The 23497-nt window shown below is 42.9% G+C and overlaps 2 protein-coding genes across 6 annotated transcripts in view; one reads left to right on the top strand and one right to left on the bottom strand.

The window, feature by feature from the left end:
- The window catches only part of stub1 (STIP1 homology and U-Box containing protein 1), a 35899-nt gene extending 29617 nt beyond the window's left edge, over positions 1-6282 (bottom strand). The window contains exon 1 of the mRNA XM_078418242.1: positions 5858-6282. Coding sequence (XP_078274368.1) covers positions 5858-5971 — 114 coding nt within the window. The 5' untranslated portion in view covers positions 5972-6282. The remainder of the gene's footprint in view (positions 1-5857) is intronic.
- A 15-nt stretch (positions 6283-6297) lies between these two features.
- Positions 6298-21191, top strand: LOC144604109 (uncharacterized). 5 transcript variants are annotated; one of them, XM_078418246.1, is made up of 9 exons: positions 6298-6318; positions 6548-6810; positions 7524-7559; positions 10831-10991; positions 14768-14861; positions 17676-17835; positions 17922-18074; positions 19077-19288; positions 21067-21191. In XM_078418246.1, the coding sequence occupies exons 3-8, from the start codon at positions 7530-7532 to the stop codon at positions 19250-19252; spliced, it is 774 nt and encodes a 257-aa protein (XP_078274372.1). In that variant the 5' UTR covers positions 6298-6318; positions 6548-6810; positions 7524-7529; the 3' UTR covers positions 19253-19288; positions 21067-21191. The 5 variants fall into 5 exon arrangements, with proteins under 5 accessions (XP_078274372.1, XP_078274371.1, XP_078274373.1 ...); XM_078418245.1 differs by lacking the exon at positions 21067-21191 and having other exon boundaries at positions 19077-20963; XM_078418247.1 differs by lacking the exons at positions 7524-7559; positions 21067-21191 and having other exon boundaries at positions 19077-20963.
- Positions 21192-23497: the final 2306 nt, after the last annotated feature.

The following is a 23497-nucleotide window of genomic DNA, read 5'->3' on the forward strand; positions in this document are numbered from 1 at the left end:
GCTTTATTCCTAGAGCTGTAGCTGCTCTGAATCGGACCTGCTGAGAGCCCCCCCCATGATCTGTCTCTGCCCCCATGGTCATCTGGCACAAATGACCCTGCATGAACCTATTTGCACTTTACCTTGGTTCTTTTTTTTCCTCCCTTCTTTTTGTTGTTTTTTGTTTTCGCCGTGTTTTATTTATTTTATAGCATCGATATGGAAATGGCATTCTTAATCTCGTTGTAGACACTTGGTGCAGGAGGAGGCCATTCGGCCCTTCGAGCCAGCACCGCCATTCAATGTGATCATGGCTGATCATTCTCAATCAGTACCCCGTTCCTGCCTTCTCCCCATACCCCCTGACTCCGCTATCCTTAAGAGCTCTGTCCAGCTCTCTCTTGAATGCATTCAGAGAATTGGCCTCCACTGCCTTCTGAGGCAGAGAATTCCACAGATTCACAACTCTCTGACTGAAAACGTTTTTCCTCATCTCTGTTCTAAATGGCCTACCCCTTATTCTTAAACTGTGGCCCCTTGTTCTGGACTCCCCCAACATTGGGAACATGTTTTCTGCCTCTAACATGTCCAACCCCTTAATAATCTTATACGTTTCGATAAGATCCCCTCTCATCCTTCTAAATTCCAATGTATACAAGCCTAGTCACTCCAGTCTTTCAACATATGACAGTCCCGCCATTCCGGGAATTAACCTAGTAAACCTACGCTGCACGCCCTCAACAGCAAGAATATCCTTCCTCAAATTTGGAGACCAAAACTGCACACAGTACTCCAGGTGCGGTCTCACTAGGGCCCTGTACAACTGCAGAAGGACCTCTTTGCTCCTATACTCAACTCCCCTTGTTTTGAAGGCCAACATTCCATTGGCTTTCTTCATTGCCTGCTGTACCTGCATGCTTCCTTTCAGTGACTGATGCACTAGGACACCCAGATCTCGTCGTACATCCCCTTACACCATTCAGATAATACTCTGCCTTCCTATTCTTACCACCAAAGTGGATAACCTCACACTTATCCACATTAAACTGCATCTGCCATGCATCCGCCCACTCACACAACCTGTCCAAGTCACCCTGCAACCTCATAGCATCTTCCTCACAGTTCACACTACCACCCAGCTTTGTATCATCTGTACAATGTACAATGACAAATGAAGATATATATTTGTGACAATGACCATAAAGATATATACTTGTACAATGACAATAAAGATATATATATATATATATATATATATACACACACACACAACAGGGAATCAATTAGCCTTTGTAACAGGTGCTAATATGGCAGCAGAGTGGAGCTGCTGCCTCACTCCTCCAGCAACCTGGGTTTCATCCTGATCTTTGATGAAACCTGTTTGCATTTTGTACATTCTCCGTGACCACATAGGCTCCCAACATGTGGTGCTCCGACTCCCCCATACATCGCAAAGATCTCTTCTTTAGTAGGTTAATCAGCTATTGCAAATTCCCCCATAGTAGTCAGGTAATCGTTCAGATCTGGAGACGTCAATGTAAATGTGGGCAGAATAAAATGGGATTATTGTAATGGGCTGGCAAGGGTTTGGTGGATGCAAGGCCCATTTTTGTATTGTGCCATTCCACGAATCCATGCGTTCATAAGACATGGGTGCAGATTTAGGCCATTCGGTCCATCGAGTCTACGCCGCCATTCAATTATGGCTGATCTATATTTCCCTCCCAACCCCACCCTCCTGGCTGCTCCCTGTAACCTTCTCCACTTTAGAAACACCCAAAGACTTGGTCTCCACATCCGTCCGTGGCAATCAATTCCACAGATTCACCATCCTCTGGCTGAAGAAATTCCTCCTCATCTGCTTTCTAAAGGTATGTTCATTTATTATAGACTCTCCCACTAGTGGAAACATCCTCTCCATATCCACTCTATCCAGACCTTTCATTATTTAGTAAGGTTCAAAGAGATCTCCACTCATCTTTCTAAAATGCAGTGAGTGCAGGCCTTGAGCCGTCAAACGCTCATCATACCCAGGATAATTCTCGTAAAACTCCTCTGGACCATCTCCAACACCAGCACATCCTTCCTCAGATATGGGGCCCGAAACTGCTCACCATACTCCAAATGCAGTTTGACCAGTGCCTTATAAAGCCTCAGCATTATATCCCTGCTTTTATATTCTAGTCCTCTCGAAATGAATGCTAACATTGCATTGCATTTGCCTTTCTTACTATTGATTCAACCTGCACATTTACTTTTTGGGAATCCTGCACCAGCATTCCCAAATCCCTTTGCACCTCTGATTTCAGAACCACAGATCTCATGTTTCTCCAGTCAATCCACATAACTGAAATCCCTCAACCGTGGAATTGTTTGCTATGTCTCAAAGTCATTACATATTTCCTCAAAAATAGTACCCAGAACCAGACAATATTCAATTTGCAGCCAAACCAGTATTTTAATCAAAGGTTTACCACGACTTCTTTGCTCTTGTACTCTATGTCCCTATTTATAAAGCCCAGAATGCCATTTTCTTAATCTGCCCTGTCATCTTCAATGAATCCTACTTCACTCTGTTCTTGTACACCTTTTGGAATTATGTCTCCAACTTCAGTGAGAGAGAATTTCCAAAACAGCGACCATAACTTTGCAAGTTTTCAGATAGTTAAGGATAAGAATAAGACTGGCCCTTAGGTGGGACAGTTCCAAATTGGGGGTCAGTATTAGGCAAGAGCTCTGGTGGATATATTTTGAAAGGGTATCATTGGACAAGTCCACATTTAACATGAGGGAATTATGTAAGGGTCAGCTGGTCAGAATTCAGGACCAACGTGTTTCTGTGAGAAAGACAAGGAAGGCACAGTTCTGGAACCCTGGATGACGTGAGATGTTAGAATTTTAGTCAACGAGAAAGTATTTGTAAAGTGTAGGAAGCTAAAGGAAGCAGGAAATAACTTAAATAAGGAATCAAACAGACTAAAAAGGAGCCATGAACCGTCCTTGGTGAGTAGGATTACGGCATTTCCAAGGCATGCATTAAAAATATGATGCTTAGGGAGAAGGTAGAATCACTCAAGGACAGAGGAGGGAAATTCTGCCTGGCACTGGCAGATGTGGGATCACTACCAAATGAGTACTTCATATTGGTTTTTACGATGGAGAAGGCCATGGGTGAATATTGAGATCAGGGAGGTTTTTGTTGAAACTCCAGGGGATGTTCATATCAAGGAGGATATTAACATGGATAAGTCCCCAGGGCCTGTTAGGACCTATCCCAGGTGATTGAGAGGCAAGAGAGGAGATTGTTGGGGCTTTGACAATTATCTTAGTTTCCTCTTTAACCACAGGCAATGTCCTGAAGGACTGGAGAAGCTAACGTTGCTGCTGTGATTAAGAAGGAAAATAGAGACAGTCCAAGAAATTATAAGCTGGTGAGCCTCACATCAGAGGTAGTGAAACCATTGGATATGATTCTTACGGATGGGATTTACTCACATCTGATGAAACATAGACTTGTTTGGGATAGTCAGCATAGCTTTGTGCAGGGGAGCTCACTTGAGTTTTTATTTGAAGAGTTGAAGATAGTATCAGATGAATGATGCCTACATCAACGTTATAAGACATTTAACACGATTCCTCATTGTAGGCTGATCCAGAAGATTAAGTTGCATGGGATCAACAGAGGCTTGGAAGATTGGATTCAAAATTTGCTTGAGAAAGTGGCGAGGCATTTTTTTCCCAACTGGAGGTCTATAAGTAGCAGTGTTCCACAGTGATCAATATTGGGAACCCCATAAATATCATGATTTGGACAAACATTTGGGGAAAAAATAGATAGGTGGGCTAATTAGCAAGTTTGCAGATTACATGAAAATTGACAGAGTGGTGGATAGTGAAAAAGGTCGTCAAAAAATGCATCAGGACAAGGACCAGTTAAAAATATAAATAAAGAAATATCCATATCAAATGTCACCTGTCAAATGTGAGGTGTTGCACTTTGGGAGGTCAAATGCAAGAGGAAACTGCACAGTAAATGGCAGAACTCTTAGGAGCATTGTAGAGGCATCCTCAGATGCAAGTCCATAGCTCCCCAAAAGTGGCATCACGAGTAGAGAGGGTGATAATGAAACTCGAGTATCAGTTTAACGATATGTGAGGCAAGTTGTCATCAGATCAGAAGTGAGAGGAGCAGAATTAGGCCATTCAACCCATCAAGTCTACTCCGCCATTCAATCATGGCTGATCTATCTCTCTCTCTCCTATTCCCATTTTCCTGCCTTTTCTCCAAAATCCCTGGCACCAGTACTAATCAAGTCAAGTCAAGTCTACTTTATTTGTCACATACACATACAAGATGTGCAGTGAAATGAAAGTGGCAATGCCTGCGGATTGTGCTAAAAGTACAAACAGAATAGAATTAAAAAAAATTTTTTTTTAAAGACACAGCACAAAAAATAAATTAATACAGTAAATTAGTCCCTGGTGATACAAGAGACCTGATGGCCCGTGGGAAGAAACTCCGTCATCCTCTCCGTTTTCACAGCATGACAGCAGAGGCGTTTGCCTGACCGTAGCAGCTGGAACAGTCCGTTGCTGGGGTGGTAGGGGTCCCCCATAATGTTGCTGGCTCTGGATCTGCACCTCCTGATGTATAGGTCCTGCAGGGGGGCGAGTGTAGTTCCCATAGTGGGTTCAGCTGAACGCACTACTCTCCGCAGAGCCTTCCTGTCCTGGGCAGAGCTGTTCCCAAACCAGATTTAGATGTTGCCGGACAAGATGCTTTCTACAGCCCCAGAGTAGAAGCACTGAAGTATCCTCAGAGAGACTCTGAATTTCCTCAGCTGTCCGAGGTGGTAAAGGTGCTGCCTTGCCTTACTCACCAGTGTGGCAATGTGTGTTGTTCATGTCAGATCCTCTGATGTGGACTCCCAGGTATTTAAAGCTGCTCACCCTATCCACAGTAATCCCACTTATCTCCAGTGGCGTGTACGTCCTCGGATGTTGAGCCCTTCTAAAGTCCACAATCAGCTCAGTTTTTGTGACATTCAAGAGGAGGCTGCTGTCCTGACACCAGAGTGCCAGATCAGCCACCTCCTCCCGGTAGGCCTTCTCATCGTTATCAGAGATCAGGCCCACCACCACAGTGTCATCAGCAAACTTGATGATGGAGTTGGAGCTGAACCTCCAATCAAGAAGTTGTTTTGTGCGGTTTTTTTTTACACAGGTGGGAGCTGGCTAGAATGTACTGCCAGGGGCAGCAGATACAATAGTAGCACTTGGGAGACATTTAGGCATGCACATAATCAGAGGGGATGGAGGGTTATAAACCTTGCACAGGGAGATGACATTAGCATATATTGGCACAATTGTCAGCAAGGACATGGGGGGGGGGGGGGGGGGGGCAAAGTGTCTGTTTCTATGTTGTTCTGTTCTAAATCCTACAAACAGAATGGAAATCATATTGCACTTTGATCCTCAGAAACATACAATTTCTATCAAGGGCTTTACCATTATGCCACAAGTTCAAAACATCGCAATATTGTCATTAGGTTTCGAGCAGATGTATTCAATTCCTATTACAATATATAGTTTATACATTTATCTCACCATGATAAATGCAATCGGGCTGACATGGCAACTCTGAATACGGCAGCAGAATAAACCACTGAAAATCCCGACATGGTAATGCCGAACATTAAATGTTGTATTTTAATTTTATCCTGATAGTAGCCACAGCCAGGATTGATTGACAAAGCACAGTGAATCTAACAGGGCGCAGGCGTTTCCGATGCGTGCCATGCTTTTATTGGAGAGTTTATGTTGAACGAGTCTGGCCACCCCGTCCCTCGGCCCCAGCACCACCAGCCCAGATACTCACTATGGCCTTGCTGTAGGAGGCCGCGGCTTCTGGATACTTTCTACTAAGGAAGAGACGGTTCCCTTGCTCCTTCAGCTCTTGGGAAGTCAGGCTCTTCTCGGGGCTCCCAGACATGCTGCTGCGGATCCCCAGTGGCTCCACCGCACTGGCGCAGAGGCAGGAGCAGGCCGGCGCCCTGCAGCAGCCGGCGGGCACTCCGACACTGTGCCGCGGGCCCAGGCCAAAGCTCGGGCCTGCTCGCTTCAGCAAGGCGCGCCCCTGATGATCGGTTGGCTCCGGTTAGCGGAGAGGGGTCGGGGGACGGGCGGTCGGCGGCCCGGGGCAGGGTCGAGACTCGAAGGCGGCAGCGAGCGCTGTTTGTGTACAGGACGCGCGTCGGCAGCGGCGGCGCCCGCTGACGTCATCCATCGCGCCCCACTTGTGACGTCTTTCAGGCGGCGACGTGATCCACCTGTCCGAAGGTGTTTATTAACAAGATGTTGGAGCGACTCAGCGGGTCGGGCGGCGTCTCAGACTCGGGGAGAGAGAAGGAATGGGGGACCTTTCGGGTCGACACCCTTCCTCATACTGATGACCAGTCTGAACAAAGGTCTCGACCCGAAACGTCACCCATTCCTTTTCTCCTGAGACCCGCTGAGTTACTCCAGCATTTTGTGAATAAATACCTTCGATTTGTACCCGCATCTGCAGTTATTTTCCTGCTCCACCTGTCCGAAGTCAGCCGCCTGACGTAATGTCCCGCTGCCCGTATCACCCGGCGCACGGATGATGACGACAGAGCCTCCGCCATCTTACTAAAGGATGCTGCGGAACCTCAAGGTGAAGGATAGACGAGGGTCTCGGAACGCCACCATCCCCTGCTCTCCAGCGATGCCGCCTGTCCCGCTGAGTTATTCCAGCGGTTTGTGTCTGTCTTCGGTGTAACCCCGCATCTACAGTTCCTTCCTACACAGGTAAATGAGTAGATGAGCACAATATGAGGGAAGGAAGTTAAATTGTATCGTCAATGGGTTAGAGAGACGTGCAGACATTTAGAACGGAGATGAGGAAGAACTTTTTCAGTCAGAGGGTGGTGAAGGTGTGGAATTCTCTGCCTCAGAAGGCAGTGGAGGCCAGTTCGTTGGATGCTTTCAAGAGAGAGCTGGATAGAGCTCTTAAGGATAGCGGAGTGAGGGGGTATGGGGAGAAGGCAGGAACGGGGTACTGATTGATAGTGATCAGCCATGATCGCATTGAATGGCGGTGCTGGCTCGAAGGGCTGAATGGCCTACTCCTGCACCTATTGTCTATTGTCTATTGTCTATTGACAGCATTTCAGGTCGGCGCCTTTCCTTCAGTCTTCGGACATTTCTTTCCTGGCCATCCCAGAGACGTGCAACTTTGTAGTTCCACCTATTTCTCATCTCCAGCTCCTGGTATTTTTGTTATTATTGCACTGTTGTTATTTGTTTTTTATGTGTACGTGTATACATAATTTGTATGTCTATATATACACGTATACAATACAATATATCTTTATTGTCATTGTACAGGGGGTACAGCGAGATTGGGAATGCGCCTCCCATACAATACAATAATTTAATTAGCTAGTTAGTATTAATTTAAACAACCCAATGAAACAATTTGTAACGCTGAACTTTTTTCTCGTTTATTATTTTGTTTACAGTGTTCCATGTTTTATTCTGTGGTGCTGCTGCTGCAAGTAAGAATTTCATTGCTCTATCTGGGATATATGACAATAAAACACTCTTGACTGTTTCCTGACTATTTTTACTATCTGCAACTCTTTCATCATTCTGTCTCAAACCTTCTGCCTTAATCTCTGGTCTATTTTCCAAACATCTGCCTATCAAAAAAAAAAATGCTTGCTTGACCACCTCTTACTTGCCATGTCCTGTCCCACCCCTCTACCAACTTTCTTCCTCCTCCACCCCCTGGATCAGTCTGAAGAAGGGTCCTGATCTGAAACTTCACCTCTCCAGAGATGATGCCTGACCCACTACCTGCCCCTCCAACCATCTTTGTATCATCTGCAAATTTGGCAATAAGGCCATCAAATCCATCATCCAAGTCATTAATATACAATGTGAAAAGTAGTGACCCCAGCACTGACCCCTGTGGAACACCACTAGTCACTTGCAGCCCACCAGGAAAAAGCCCCCTTTATTCCCACCCTTTGCCTTCTGCAGTTCAGCCAATCTTCTATCCATGCTAGTCTCTTCCCTCTGATATCATGGGCTCTCATCTTGTTTAGTAGCATCACATGAGCCACCTTATCAAAGGCCTTCTGAAAATCCAGGTAAATAATATACACTGACGCTCCTTTGTCGGTCCTACTATTTATTTCCTCAAATTCCAACAGATTTGTCAGACAAATTCTCCCCTTCACAAAACCACGCTGAATTTGGTGTCTTTTATCATGTGCTCCCAACTACCCTGAAACATCCTTAATAATGGACTCTCAATACTTTCCAACCACAGAAGTCAGACTAATTGCCCTATAATTTTCTTTCTTTTCCCTCGCTCAGGTCTTAAAAGGTGGTTACATTCACTATTTTCCAGTCCTCTGGAACCATTTCTGACTAATGATTTGTGAAAGCTCACTACTAATGCCTCCACAATATCTAGAGCTACCTCTTTTGTAAACCAGCGATGTATACAGTACATCCGGTCCAGGTGACTTAGCCACCTTCAGACCTTTCAGCTTCCCAAGTACCTTCTCTTTTGTAATAGCAACTCCACTGGCTTCTGCCCTCTGACTCTCTTGAATTTCTGGCATGTTAGTGGTATATTCCGCTGCGAAGACTGATGCAATAAAGAAAGTACTCAATGGGCTGCAAGCTGCCCAGGCAAAATATGAGGTGCTGTTCCTCCAATTTCCGGTGGGCCTCACTATGACACTGGAGGAGGCCCATGACAGAAAGGTCAGACTGGGAATGGGAGGGGGAGTTGAAGTGCTCGGCCACCGGGAGACCAGTTTGGCCAATGCGGTCCGAGCGCAGGTGTTGAGCGATGCGATCGCCGAGCCATATTTTGGGTAGGAGGTAGAATCGGGCCGTGCGGGGCTGGGGAACTATAAGTTTGGAGGCATTGGAGGGTAGATCGCCAGAAATGGTGAGTTCCATGATGGTGCTGATGATAATCATATGAAGGTGCTGATGGTCATATAAAGAAAGATTGGAAAGACTAGGCTTGTATTCACTGGAGTTTAGAAGGATGAGGGGATCTTGTAGAGATGTATACAATTATAAAGGGACTAAAGCTAGATGCAGGAAAAATGTTGGGGGAGTCCTGAACCAGGGAACACAGTCTAAGAATAAAGGGGAGGCCATTTAAAACCTGGGTGAGAAGAATCCTTTTCACCCAGAGAGTCGTGAATTTGTGGAATTCTCCGCCACAGAAGGCAGTGGAGGCCAATTCACTGGATGAATTTAAAAGAGAGTTAGATAGAGCTCTCGGGGCTAGTGGAATCAAGGGGTATGGGGAGAAGGCAGGCACAGGTTACTGATTGTAGATGATCAGCCATGATCACAATGAATGGTGGTGCTGGCTCGAAGGGCCAAATGGCCTCCTCTTGTTTCTATGTTTCTCATTTACATTTCATATACCAATTAGCCAAAACATTATGACCACTGACAGGTAAAATGATTATCTTGTTACAATGACACCTAGCAAGGGGTAGGATATATTAGGCAGCAAGTGAACAGTCAGTTCTTGAAGTTGCTGTGTTGGATGCAGGAGAAATGAGCAGGAGTAAAGACCTGAGCGACTTTGACAAGGGCCAAATTGTTATGGCCAGACAACTGTGTCAGAGCATCTCTGAAACAGCAAGGCTTGTGGGGTGCTCCCGGTCAGCAGTGGTGAGTACCTACCGACAGTGGTGCGAGGAGGGACAAACCACAAACCGACGACAGGGTGTTGGGCGCCCAAGGCTCATCGATGCGCGAGGGCAGCGAAGGCTATCCCGTCTGGTCCGAACCAACAGAAGGTCTGTGGCACGTCATGGAAAATTTTAATGGTGGTCATGGGAGGAATGTGTCACAACACACAGTGCATCGCACCCTGCTGCGTATGGGACTGCACACGGAGGACCAACAGCATATTAGGCAGGTGGTCATAATGTTTTGGCTCATCAGGAACAGTGTATATGTTCCTTGTGGGTGGTGGAGAGGGAGTTCTGAGGGGTCTTTGCTACAGAATACCAAGCCTTTGGTCTGTTCTTGCAATATTTAAACCAGTTTTAAGTATCTGATGGCTATTGACACCAGAGTATCAATGGCTATTGATACCAGAGTATAGGAGTCAGAGGGCAGGCCCAAAGGAGGGCAATCAAAGAACTTGCCAATGCCGCCGAACAGAGCAGTCACTGGCTGTGGCTGAAAAGAAGCGATGCTGTCTGGGCTGCCACGTGACCATCTACAGGCTAACATTAAGACACACACCCAGGTCTGATCACCCTGCGGTGGGCCTGCCTCGACTGAGGGTGTCTTGTGATAAAAGGTCGAAACACCCAGTGACGTTGAGGTACACAACTGAAGATGTGTTTGAATGGCAGCACTTAATGGTTAACCCCAAGACAACACCAATCAATTGTAGTGCAAACCCTAGGGATTGTAACATCCAGTCCCACTAATCAATCTGATAAACAGCATTCCAATAGTGATCAGATAATATATTTGCTTTGAATGTTGATAGGGAATAAGAGAAAGGTTCCAGCAGGGACAAACCAAAGTTTATTTGATATTTCTTGAAGAATAAATAGTTTCAATTTAAATTCTCATCTGGAAGACTGCATATCTGCAACAATTTGTATTGCATTACTAGCCTGGACTTGTTCAACTGTTTTCCAGGGGTAGGAGCTGTTTGAGACTTAAACCAGACAGTTCTTTTAAAAATTAAATACTCACACAGAAATGTTTAAAGTATGCTAATCACGTTTTCTATTACTTTTACAAATTAATGAAACTCAACAGGTTGAAGCTCCTTTTGTACAAACCATGTCTGGAACTGATGGACTGTATGATTGTAAGGATCCTGCTGTATGGAGGTCTGTTCTTGCTGTGTACAAGGATGTGGTCGAAGCAAAGGCATCAAAGGGTGGGAAAGCAGGTAAACTGGCAGCACTGGATAAATGGTGAGCTATAGATCATGAATAATGTAAATAAAGCCGCAGTAGTGACATTATCTGCCAGCGGCTGATAGATGTCTTTGGATTATCCTGGGTTGTTTTGCTGTTCTTCTGTGGCAAATGCATGTACCAGCCCTGCAAGTGAGACAGTTATCTATTTACATAAAAAGGGAATCTGTTCATCGAAACCTGTGACTTCTCACGGTCCTCATTTGAATTGTTGATTCATGTTTTCTGCATACTTTGTTGTGATGGCAGAAAGTGCCTTTTACATGAGATGCACCTTGACATGAAGCTGTATTGAGGGCTATAAATGTTTTAACAAATCAATGGGAACATTGGTGTAATTTAAATCGCTGCATTTATTACTGTGCATAAAAATAAATAAATAAGCTCTCCTGTGTATGTTGCGTAAAAATGTATGCAAGGGGACTAAATTTAATGGGTGGGTTTATTAAGCACGGAAAATAGTAAAATTATTTGAGGTAATTGTTCACAAAGTGATTGTGAATCCAGACAATGAAGCATCAACATTGTATTAAAGGTGCACATTTCAGAATGAGGGCTCCAAACTTGCGGTCGGAGAGTTGTTCATGGTGGGCAAGAGAGAGAGGTTGATATTGCTGAGCCACTGCCCACGCAGGGCAGGGAAGGGAGGGTTTCGCACAGGTGGAGTGAAGCAAAGCAATGTAGAGATTTGAAACTGTCAAGGTTTATTTTTCTATGTCAAAATAAAACCATTAGAGTGTGACAGGGCTTAACAAAAAATATATATTTATCGTTCGACCATATTCCTTGAGAAGATTGTAGTGTCAGCATCATCCACAGTAATGCTCTTCAAAATACCCAACACCATCTATTTCTTGATCTCCCAATACCCAAGCATATTAGTATATCCACACTAACCTATCTTCCATGTCTTTCTCGGTGAATGCAAAGTATTTGTTTAGTACGTCATCTCCATCTTCATCTCCAACTCCCAAGCATAAATTCTCTCCTTTATCTGTGAGTGGTCATACTCTCTCCCTTGTTACCCTTTTGTAAATGTGTTTATAAAATGCCTTGGGCATTTAATCTTTAATCCTACTTTGCAATGACATTTCATGCCCCTTCTAATTCGCCGCTTGAGTTCTTTCTTCCTTTATTTATATTCCTCAAAGGCCCCATCTGATTTAATCTTCCAAAACCTTGCATATGCTTTTTCAATTTGACCACTTTTACAATCTCCCAACCAAGGTTCCCTTGCCGTGCCATCCTTTTCCACCCCCTTACTGGAACATGAACTCTGTTCAGCTGCTCTTTTAAACAACTACCTCGTGTCAGATGTGGACTTGCTCAATTCCAGCTGCTCCCAATTTACTCTCCCTCGCTCCTGCCTAGTAATGTTGTCATTTGCTCTTCCTCAATTTAGTACTTTCTGCCAAGGTCCTGATGATTGATGATTGTTCATAATTAACTTAAAATCTAAGGAGTTGTGATTATTGTTCCCCCTGTGCTCTCCCACCGAAACACCAGTCACCTGGCCAAGTTTGTTTCATAGATATGGTCCCTCCCAGTCGGTTAATACTAATTTGAGGAATGCTCTTGGAAGTACCTACATAATTCCCCCCTCCTCACCCAAGTGTCAGGAAGTTACAGTCCATATCAGGGAAGTTGAAATCACTTGCTACGACCACCTTGTTGTTTTAGTGTCTTTCCTTAATCCGACTGCATGTTTATCCATCTGCCTCTGGAGATTAGTGGGCAAAATTAGAGCACATGGTATTGGGGGTAGGGTATTGACATGGATAGAAAATTGTTTGGCAGACAGGAAACCAAGAGTAGGAATTAACGGGTCCCTTTCAGAATGGCAGGTAGTGACTAGTGGGGTGCTGCAAGGCTCGGTGCTGGGACTGCAGCTATTTACAATATACGGTAATGATTGATTGGATAGTGCTAGGTTTTGTGAATGTGGTTGGTGCTGCACTCACCAGACATGTGCAGAGTATTTCATCATGCTTCTGACTTGATGAAGATAAAGGGTTTTGAGGTATTAAAAAGATACACACAGTATCTCAACTCAACATCTAGACTGCTCTTGTAACTGCAGCGTTTATATAGTTGGTCCAAGTGAGTTCAATGCTAATCCCCAAGGATTAGTGTCTGTTCAATGCTAATCCCCAAGGTATTGATTATGGAAGACTGGCAGTACTTTCGTCGTCAAAGCTGGATCGTTCTACTATTTCTTCCTGGTGGCAGTCATTAATTTGCACTTCTGTTCCACAAATGATACTCGCCACCTATCAGCCAGAAGTGATAACATTGGCTATTCCTTAGAATGGAGTGCGTATGAGGAGTTGTTGATGGGCAGGGAAATATGTCTTGATTCCCATAATACTGAAGGTTCTGTGCAGGAAGGAACTGCAGATGCTGGTTTAAACTGAAGATACACAAAAAGCTGGAGACACTCAGCAGGACAGGCAGCATCTCTGGAGAGAAGGAATGAGTGACATTTCGGGTCGAGACCAGTTCAGATCTGATGAGGGGTCTCGACCTGATATGTCACCCATTCCTTCTCTCTAGAGATGCTGCCTGTTCTGCTGAGTTGCTCCAGAATTTTTTGTGCCTGTATACTGACAGTTGTATTGGCTTGAATATACTAATCAACCAAGTCATCACAGCACTTGGGTAGTACCCTAAGTATGGAGAGATTTCTTCTCTCAATCCCATCACATAAGTTTTTGAATTCTGGGTCTAGCCACCCCACTCAGAGGAATCTCTGTACCTGCATCTACCTTGTCAAGCACCAGAAGAATTTTGTATGTTTGCTTGAAATCACATTTCATTCTTCTAAACTCTGGACCAGCCCCAGTCTCTTTTGTAGGACAATTCCCAACCCATAACTCCACCCTAGCATCCTTGGAGTGAACCTGATGGACTTTCATTACATTTGCTCCATTGCAAGTGCAGCAGACTTATTTGTACTGTTCCAGATGCAGTCTGACTCTGGTCCTATGTAGCTTCATGGACATCTTGCCCTTGTTCTGAAATCCTCTTGCACTAAAGGCCAACACACCATTTCCCTTCCTTAATTGATTGCTGTTTCTGCATGCTAACCTTCAGTGATTTGTGTGCAAGGACACCTTGGGAGGTCTGGGGTAGCTTATGATTTCCAGAATTCAAGGTTCACTAAATAACTTGCAGATTTAAGTTGCAGGATTTGAAATGTATTAGGTTTATCCATTGATTTAAAATGGTAAAATTCTGCCAAATGGAGGCTTGTAGTCGTCTTTTTTTAAAGTCTGTGTGGCCCAACTCCTGAACTCTTAGCTCTTTGCCCATCCTCATCCTATTTTCTTTAAGAGTAAAAGAGGGTTATTTTGGATAGACTTGAAACTTTTATTATTTTGTTTTGCAACTGATTTAATATAGACAATTCTTCAGTTGTAAATTACCCTCAATCAATGAGAGAGACAGTAGATATGTTATGGTAGAAAAAGCAATGAATAAATGAATACTTTATTGTCCCATGTGACAAGTCACAGTGAAATTCTTTGCTTGCATACCCAAGAAATGCAAATAGTCGCTACATAAAGTGCGCTAACCAAGTATCTGTGCCAGGTTCCTCTTTGTTCTTTCCCCCCTTTCCCACCCCACCCCCATGTTGGGTCCTCTATGGATGTGTAGTGTGCCAGCTTAATGGAAGCAAGGATGAGGTGGCTTATAGTGGAGAAAGCAAAAAGTTAATGTTCTTGCTCTTGGATACATTTGTGGGCAATCTGAAATTTAATGTTCTAATTCAGGTACCAAGAAGAGTTACTGGAAACTGTCTGCAGTCGCACAGAGAAATTTCTCACTCGTGCCGAGCTGGTTCAGTTGATGGAGTGGAAGCTGACAGTAAGTTAGCTGGCTGGGGTTGGGCTAAATGTAACGGAAATTGAGATTATTTCTGCATTTTTGTGATTTCTTGCATGACATTCAAGAATGGGAACTCATTTATTAAAATCTCCTCTATTGTGCCTGGTAGAAAGATAAGCTTTGGTCCCTGGAGTGAAATCCACTCTCATTGCAGGCTGAGATCACATTTGTATCTGTGGCTTAATGAGATGCTGGCTATTTGGAGCTGTATTTTGATGCTCAAATCCTGGAAGCCGACACTTTCACTCAACCTCCTTGGATACAGTAAATTGAGTTAGTGGAGAACATCCTGCTTTTAGTTATCATTAATCAATTTTTATGCAAAGTAATCAAACAATCTCCAAGCATAGCACAATAAAAAAAATCAATATTCAACCAAATGAAGGATTAAAAAAAATTAAAACACTTCTAAGGCAAGTCAAGACCACATTGTCCAATGCTTCATTCATCTTTCTTAAGTTATCATTACCAGGAACAGATCCAGCTCACATTTAAAAGTTTGCCAAAAATCAGAAATTTGTTCCATAGTGTATTATTGTCTGAGTAACTAAAACTGCTCTCTTTAGTTCCTTGGATGCATTCTAATCTTCTCCACTCTATCAATAGACACACGGTCTAGTAACTCATAACGTCATAAGTGATAGGAGTAGAATTAGGCCATTCGGCCCATCAAATCTACTCTGCCATTCAATCATGGCTGATCTATCTCTCCTTCCTAACCCCATTCTCCTGCCTTCTCCCCATAACCACTGACACCTATTTTGTTTAATATTATTATCAACAACTATTTTGTTTATCATTATTACATTCATCTTGTGTCCCCTCCCTAGAACCTTTTCCAAAACCTCTATGTTGTCTAATGTGATGGAACACCAAAAATGTTGTCTTCAGCAATGTAAATATACTTCCCTAAATTATTAAGTTATTACAACTTAATACTGTATGTTTCTTGGCATTGATTATGGAACATTGGAGATTTATGCACAAAAAGAAAGAACTGAAATATTTAGTGTAGAGAAACAGCATTGGAACAGGCCCTTCAGCCCATCGAGTCCACACCGACCATCAATCATCCACGATAATTCTATTATCCCGCTTTTCTATTCGCTCCCTGCACATTCGGGGCAATTTTACAGAGGGCGATTAATCTGCATGTCTTTGGAATTTGGAAGGAAACTGGAGCACCCGATGGAAACCCATGTGGTCACAACGGTAATGTGCAAAGTCCACACAGACAGCGCCTGAGGTCAAGATCAAACACTGGTCTCTGGTGCTGTGAGGCAGTAACCCTACCAACTGTGCTTCTGGTTGGCACAGTGGCACAGCTAGTGGAGCTCTTGCCTCACTGTGCCAGAATCCTGCGTTCAATCCTGACCACTGTTGCTGTATGTGTGGAGTTTATGTTCTCCCAGTGACAGCTTGTGTTTCCTCTGGGTGCTTGATTTCCTCCCACATCCCAAAAACCTGCCTGTTTGTAGGTTAATTGACCGCTATAAATTGTCCCTGGTGTGTCGAGAGTGGATTGGAAAAAGTGGGACAACGAGGAACTAGTGTGAAGAGGTGATCGCAAGTAGGTGTGGATTCAGTGGATTTAAGGGGTGTTTTCATGCTGTATCGGTAACCTAAATTATTCTAGTTTAAAAAAGTTACTTGAAACTAATTTTGGTTGTGTACTATTTGCCAGTGTTTGGCCTATTTGATGCATTGAAATCTGCTTGCAAATCTTCATTCTCATATGTTATTAATAAAAATGATATTATTACATTCAGTTATCGTACCATTGCAATTCGATTTGTCATTCTAATTAAAATAACATTTTATTGAAAGCTGAGGAACAAAGCCAGTCTATCCAAAATAGATAAGGATAAATTCCACAGCGGATGTAGTATATTTGGACTTTAGAAAACTTTCAATCAGGTCTTGTTTAAGAGATTAGTGTGCAAAATTTAAATTAAAAATAACATGGGATTGTGGGATGGTTGTGGTAAGCTGCTGACAGTTAAGGAACTGGTTACGGGTAATGTAAGGGTAAGCCTTTTAAGACTCTAATGAGGAGAAATATCTTCTGCAAAATTATGAATCTGTAGAATTCTCTGATGGAAAAGAAAGTAAAATAAAGAAATGTATTTAAGGAAGAATTGGATATTGTTCTTGCAGCTAGAGGAAAGGGGGGGACGTGGAGAGAAAGCTTGAACAGGGTACTGACATTGATGATCCGCCATGATCATATTTAATAGGGGAGTGGCTCCAAGGATCAAATAGCCGGTTGTTTAAAAATATGTTTCTATCCCAAGTGTGTGGTTTTGAGATGACACCTGGACTCTCGCCAGAAAGGAAAATTGCATTCTTTTTGATGTACCACATCTAGGTTGGCAATTTGGATAACATATTTGGCAAATTCTGTTCTGATCAAAGGTGCTTGTGTTGCATATGCAATCTGTCATCAGAACTTTTTTTGTGACTGTTTACTCTAACACGAAATGCAAGTTTATTAATCATGCACGACAAATGGGTAACATAAGTGAATGAATTGGAAAACTTATTTGTTTAGACTTAATTTAGTTATAATGTTACAAGTTAAAATGACCCCAACGTCGAGTTTATCGATGGACAAAATATTGATAAATGTAGCTTAATTTTTAATTGAAATGCATACCAGGACCTTTATGTCCACAATAAGGCACTGGGCATTACCGGTGGGTTTAAAGATCTTCAAAGCTTTAATATTACAGTGGGGACAAATTAAATGACTTCTAATCTGACTTATCTTTTCCTGTCCCAAACTTCTGTTAGAGAGGTAAATTCCGCCCAATGCTGCAGAAGATGGTCGCAAGTAATCCCGAGGACAGTGTGGCGTCGTGTACCCGTAAAGCTTTCAAGTTGCTACCTGATGTGTCGGCTGCAATCCAGGAGCTCACCAAGCTAAAAGCAGTGGGGCCAGCCACAGCATCAGGTGTGAACGGCAGCACTTGGACCAATTACTGTGCTTCTTTATGTGGCTCATCTGTATTCTAATAGAAGGTGTTCTCTCGTGTTTAGCTGTGTTGGTGGCAGGTGCTCCTCATGATGCTGCTTTCATGGCAGATGAAGCAGTGGAGTCAATTGCAGGCCTGGCTCCGATTAAATACACACTTAAACATTACATCCTATACCTGGACAAGGTGAGGGAGTGTGCAGAACAACTCAATACAAGTAAGTTGCTCCAGATGTACATTATTTTTGTGTCAAACAATATCCTATTGGAATAATAGGATATTGGAAGGAACTGCAGATGCTGGTTTACACCGAAATAAACACAAAATGCTGGAGTAACAGAGGGCGGGGCAGGCAGCATCTCTGAAGAGAAGGAATGGGTGACGTTTTGGGTCGAGACCCTCCTTCAGACTGAGAGTCGGTGAAGTCAGACTCAGTCGAGGCCTGAGGGCGGCACGGAGGCGCAGCGGTAAAGTTGCTGCCTTACAGCGAATGCAGCTCCGGAGACTCGGGTTCGATCCTGACTACGGGTGCTGTACTGTACGGAGTTTGTACGTTCTCTCCGTGACCTGCGTGGGTTTTCTCCGCGATCTTCGGTTTCCTCCCACACTCCAAAGACGTACAGGTTTGTAGGTTAATTGGCTGGGCAAATGTAAAAATTGTCCCTAGTGGGTGTAGGATAGTGTTAGTGTGCGGGAATCGCTGGGCGGCACGGACCAGGTGGGCCGAAGGACCTGTTTCTGCGCTGTATCTCTAAATCTAAAAGACGGAGACATAGAGATGTGGAAGGGTAAGATGTGAAAACCGATCAAAGCGGACAAGGAAATGTAGAATGGTACATTGTTAGCTGAGGCGCAACAAGACATACAATCAGTATGTTACACAAATATGTTATTCATGTACATTATTAACTTGAATCTAGGGTGTGGTGAGTAGAATATATATATAGAAATTATATACAATAAGCTGAGGTGGGGTCTAATAAAATGTTCTGGAGTATAAAAGGTTTGTTTTGAATGTGCTGTCAGTGTTTTAATGAGATTTTGTGAATCTTGGAATTCATCACCTGGTGCATGGTCTTAAGTCTGGTATTGAGTCGTGTTAATGCATCCAATTATGTTAATAGCCATTATGCAGTGTTGGGCTGTGTCACAGTGTAATGATGTGAGTTGACTCTATTTTAGTGCTGCCATTATGAAACATTGCACTCACCTTTTACAGGTGACTTAGTGAGTGACTGGACTCCTCACAAAATAGAACAGTGCCTTTGGACCTGGGCTGTGGCCCAAAAAGTCAAACCCTCATTGCTAAAGAATATTATTACCCCTGAAAACAAATCATCAAATAAAGAAAAAGGCGCAGAAGGTAGACCCAGGAAAAGACAGAAAGTGCAATGATAATCAAAGTAATCGTTTATCTACTGAGCCACAGCTGTGAGTAAGAAAAAATAATGTCTGTCGTTGCAATCCTTGAACAGTGCAACCATTAATGAAGTCTGAAACAATTCAATAAAACCAAATGCTAAGGAATGATATTGGGCTGTTGGGAAGAGGTGGGAATGCAATATCGTTCCATGGTTTCATTTTGTATCCACCGATGCATCTACTTGATGGATGATGCAAACTTGTACAGGAGAAAGATAACAATTGCACATTGAGATGCTTTGGGGATTTCAGAATCTGAACTGGAAGGTGCAGTCAGTGTGATTATCAGGAAATCCTAATGTCTGCATCTCAGCCCTCATTATTATACCGTGGATGTACTATTTGTAGACCTATGCATACACAAAGCCAGCCATGCATTCTGGAGAATGTGGGGCCAGGATTGTGATTGAGAACGTGAGGTCAGACACTTAAGTAGGTTTGCAGCCAGGATTTGTAGTGGCGACTGGGGTTTAGAGTGCGTGCGTTTCCGCTTGCTTGGCAAGTTGAAACTCGATATGTTTTGTTTCCCATGCTCACTTTGAACTCGTAGAGATTCAATTTCCCACTCTCTATTAACTCTCCTAGTTCACGAGAACATTTATTGTATTTGTGTAACAAGTAAAGTGAAATAAAAATAAAATTGCCGGATAATATGAGTATTTTGACCAATGGTCCATAAAATCTATCAGTTCAACCCCATCAGAGTTTTGCTGCAAATGAAAAGTTTAAACCTCAAGTTGGAATGTAGGTTGTCATGAGGGTCATCAACACAGTTTAATAACAAATCATTTTTCTATTTTTTTTATTTGCTGAACCCAGCATCCATCTTGTAAGTGGTGCAAACATTCTGTAATATGAGAGTGGTCAGTTGTGAAAACTAATAGCCCATGGAATGGCCTTCATAACGGCTATTTCATTGGGGATTCTACCAATCAGTTGTTGTGATTTGTGGTAGGAGTTCAACCAAACATGGGCCGCTGATATCCCCCTAACCCTTTTGATTTTTGCTCATTTGTTTTGTACAATAAAAATTGCTTTTGCTCTGCTTTAGTAAAATTGGGAATCTGAAGGTTGTGATTTTTTAATCTTTTACTTCAACCACATGCTTGTTTTAAATAAACTCTTTATTCCAAATGAGAAGATTGCATATGTTTGGAACAGACTATTGATATCTAATTTTCCTGGGAATTCTCCTGCATGATTGTATTGTATTTCTGGGATACCCCTGGATCTTCGAGTTCCAGAAGGCAGGCATGAAAATGATTCTGAAATTTTCAGCCTTTAGAATTGACGTCACTTAGCACTGAGTAGTTTTGGCCCACGATATTTTCTATGATCGCGCTTGTTATTTTCTTCAAATTCACGACCTGCTGATTCCGATACAACAAATTTACTTTGTTCTGTTTTATAGATAATAAATTTTTTCCTTTATTGCTTGCTCGGTGTACTTTTGTTTTCATGCCATCTGTTCATACATTAGAACTACTGATTGATGTTACACAATGTTCGTGTGTTCATGACAACTTCAGTGCAATCGATGCAACTCTGCAGTGGACCTCTACATTGTAAATGCAATACAGCACTTAATTTTGACTTTGTATTGTCAATTCTCCCTGTATAGCATTCTGCTCTGAGCTTTCTTTTAAAACAAAAACGAATTAGAAGACATCTTCATCTCACTCATTTTGCAGTATTTGCTTTCCCTTCTAATAAAATTATAATAATTGAATGTAAAGAATGTGTACTGTTTTTATTAATAACCATTACTCATTATTTCACCTGTACAGCTTGCAGCCCAGTGGTATGAACATTGACTTCTCCAACTTTAGATAATTCCTCTGTCCCTCTCTTCCCCTCCCCCTTCCCAGATCTCCCACTGTCTTCCTGTCTCCACCTATATCCTTCCTTTGTCCCGCCCCCCTGACATCAGTCTGAAGAAGGGTCTCGACCCGAAACGTCGCCCATTCCTCTCCTGAGATGCTGCCTGACCTGCTGAGTTACTCCAGCATTTTGTGAATAAATACCTTCGATTTATACCAGCATCTGCAGTTATTTTCTTACACCACCACTCATTAAGTGAACACCAACTTTATTCAGCTGTATATTAGACTTGGGAGACATCCAAAGCAAAGCTTGTAGAGAGGGGTTAGCTATGATGAAGAATCAATGTCAATAGTGGCATAGCCAATATCACAAAACACTCAACATTGTGCATTCAAGTAATACTTTCTGTATTGTAAAACATCCCAAAGCCTTTCACTAGAGTGTAAATGGTGGCAAGCTATTACTAGAAATTGTATATTTAAATAAATATTGTTTCTAGTTGAATCACGAATTGGTGGTTTTCAATTTTTATTTGTATCTAGTGCAATGGTCAGTAGGAGTGAGCTTTTGGTTTAATGGTACCATTCTTGACTGAGGGCATGTGCAGACCCTGATCCTGGTCCAATCTATCCCAACGCATTCCAGCTCGGAATTCTCGGTTGTCAATGGTGACATTTTCCCCTCCAGCACGTGCATTTGCCATGTTCTCGTTTTATCAAGAAATTAGTGATCGGGGGTTAAAATAATCAGCAGCTGATCAAAGGCCGGCTGAAATGTGTCCATTTTTAAACTTTTGTTTCTTTGCAGATTGTCCTTTCTTTCAGTCTGTGACCATTGAGGTGTTGGTCAAAACCTTTGTAGGTCCGAATTACAGTAGAGCAAACGCAATTTGAAGAGCTTAAGGGCCTGTCCCATCTAGGCGATTTTAAGGCGACTGCCGGCAACTAGGCTTTGAAATCTCTCAGCGACAGCTGGCTTGTCACCAGGTATCGTTGCTTATTGCGGTCGCTGTCGCCTGCTGTCCCCAGGTTTGATAGGTTCTCTTAGATACATTTAGAAGCACATAATATTAAAATAAGTAAAGTCATTTCAAAATCCCATAATGCTTGTGTTTAACCAATTTATTTACCGTCAGGCCATTTGACAGGTAGACAATAGGTGCAGGAGTAGGCCATTCGGCCCTTCGAGCCAGCACTGCCATTCAATGTGATCATGGCTGATCATTCTCAATCAGTACCCCGTTCCTGCTTTCTCCCCATACCCCCTGACTCCGCTATCCTTAAGAGCTCTATCTAGCTCTCTTGAATGTATTCAGAGAATTGGCCTCCACTGCCCTCTGAGGCAGAGAATTCCACAGATTCACAACGCTCTGACTGAAAAAGTTTTTCCTCATCTCTGTTCTAAATGGCCTACCTCTTATTCTTAAACTGTGGCCCCTGGTTCTGGACTCCCCCAACATTGGGAACATGTTTCCTGCCTCTAACGTGTCCAACCCCTTAATAATCTTATACGTTTCGATAAGATCCCCTCTCATCCTTCTAAATTCCAGTGTATACAAGCCTAGTCGCTCCAGTCTTTCAACATATGACAGTCCCGCCATTCCGGTAGATTGGAGGCGACAGTTTGACGGTCAAGGAAGCGTGGGAATTTTCGCGATGTTTTTGGCCTCAGCCATTACATTTAAAGTGGGCTCCAAACCCAGATATTCAACCCAGAAACCAGATATGCATCTCCCTTATATTTTCAAAGAATGCCCACACACTTTTCACAAAAATCCACTGAACCACTTTAAATTATTATTTTTAATACAGCTATTAGTAAACTGGAAGTAAATCCTGTTTATTCCTTGTTACAGTGAAGCTTGGTTTTTAAGTGACCCATACAAGGTGTTGTAGTTCAAAACTCTCAAGTACTTACTGACTTATCAGTGATTTCAGCGAAAACCAGGACCCCGGAGAAGCATTGACAGCTGGAAATTTTTGCGATGTTTCAGAAGACGCTGTAATCCTGACCTGACTCGGCATTGTCGTGGTCATTGTCGTGGTCATTGTCGTGGTCATTGTCGTCGGGTAAAAGAAAAGTTTGGCGATCTGCTACGACTTTGACAGTTGCAGGCAGTTGCCAGAAAGATCGCCTAAGTGGGACAGGCCCTTTAAACCTTGTACCCTGGAGATGTAGCATTATTGGCCCACAAACTGAGAGCAAGGCAGGATCAATCAAATCCCTGTAAACCTTTAGACTAGCTTTTAAAAAGAAAGTGTAGTTAAAAAAATTAACCTGGTGGATTAAGGCAAAGGACAAAATAGATGCATTTTTAAGAATTAGTTAAAAAAATATTTATACTGACTTTATCTCATCTAAGGATCATAACTAATATTTATATAACACAGTTGG

The sequence above is a fragment of the Rhinoraja longicauda genome, chromosome 21 (genome assembly GCF_053455715.1).
Source record: "Rhinoraja longicauda isolate Sanriku21f chromosome 21, sRhiLon1.1, whole genome shotgun sequence".
In the NCBI taxonomy this organism is placed as follows: Eukaryota; Metazoa; Chordata; class Chondrichthyes; order Rajiformes; family Arhynchobatidae; genus Rhinoraja; species Rhinoraja longicauda.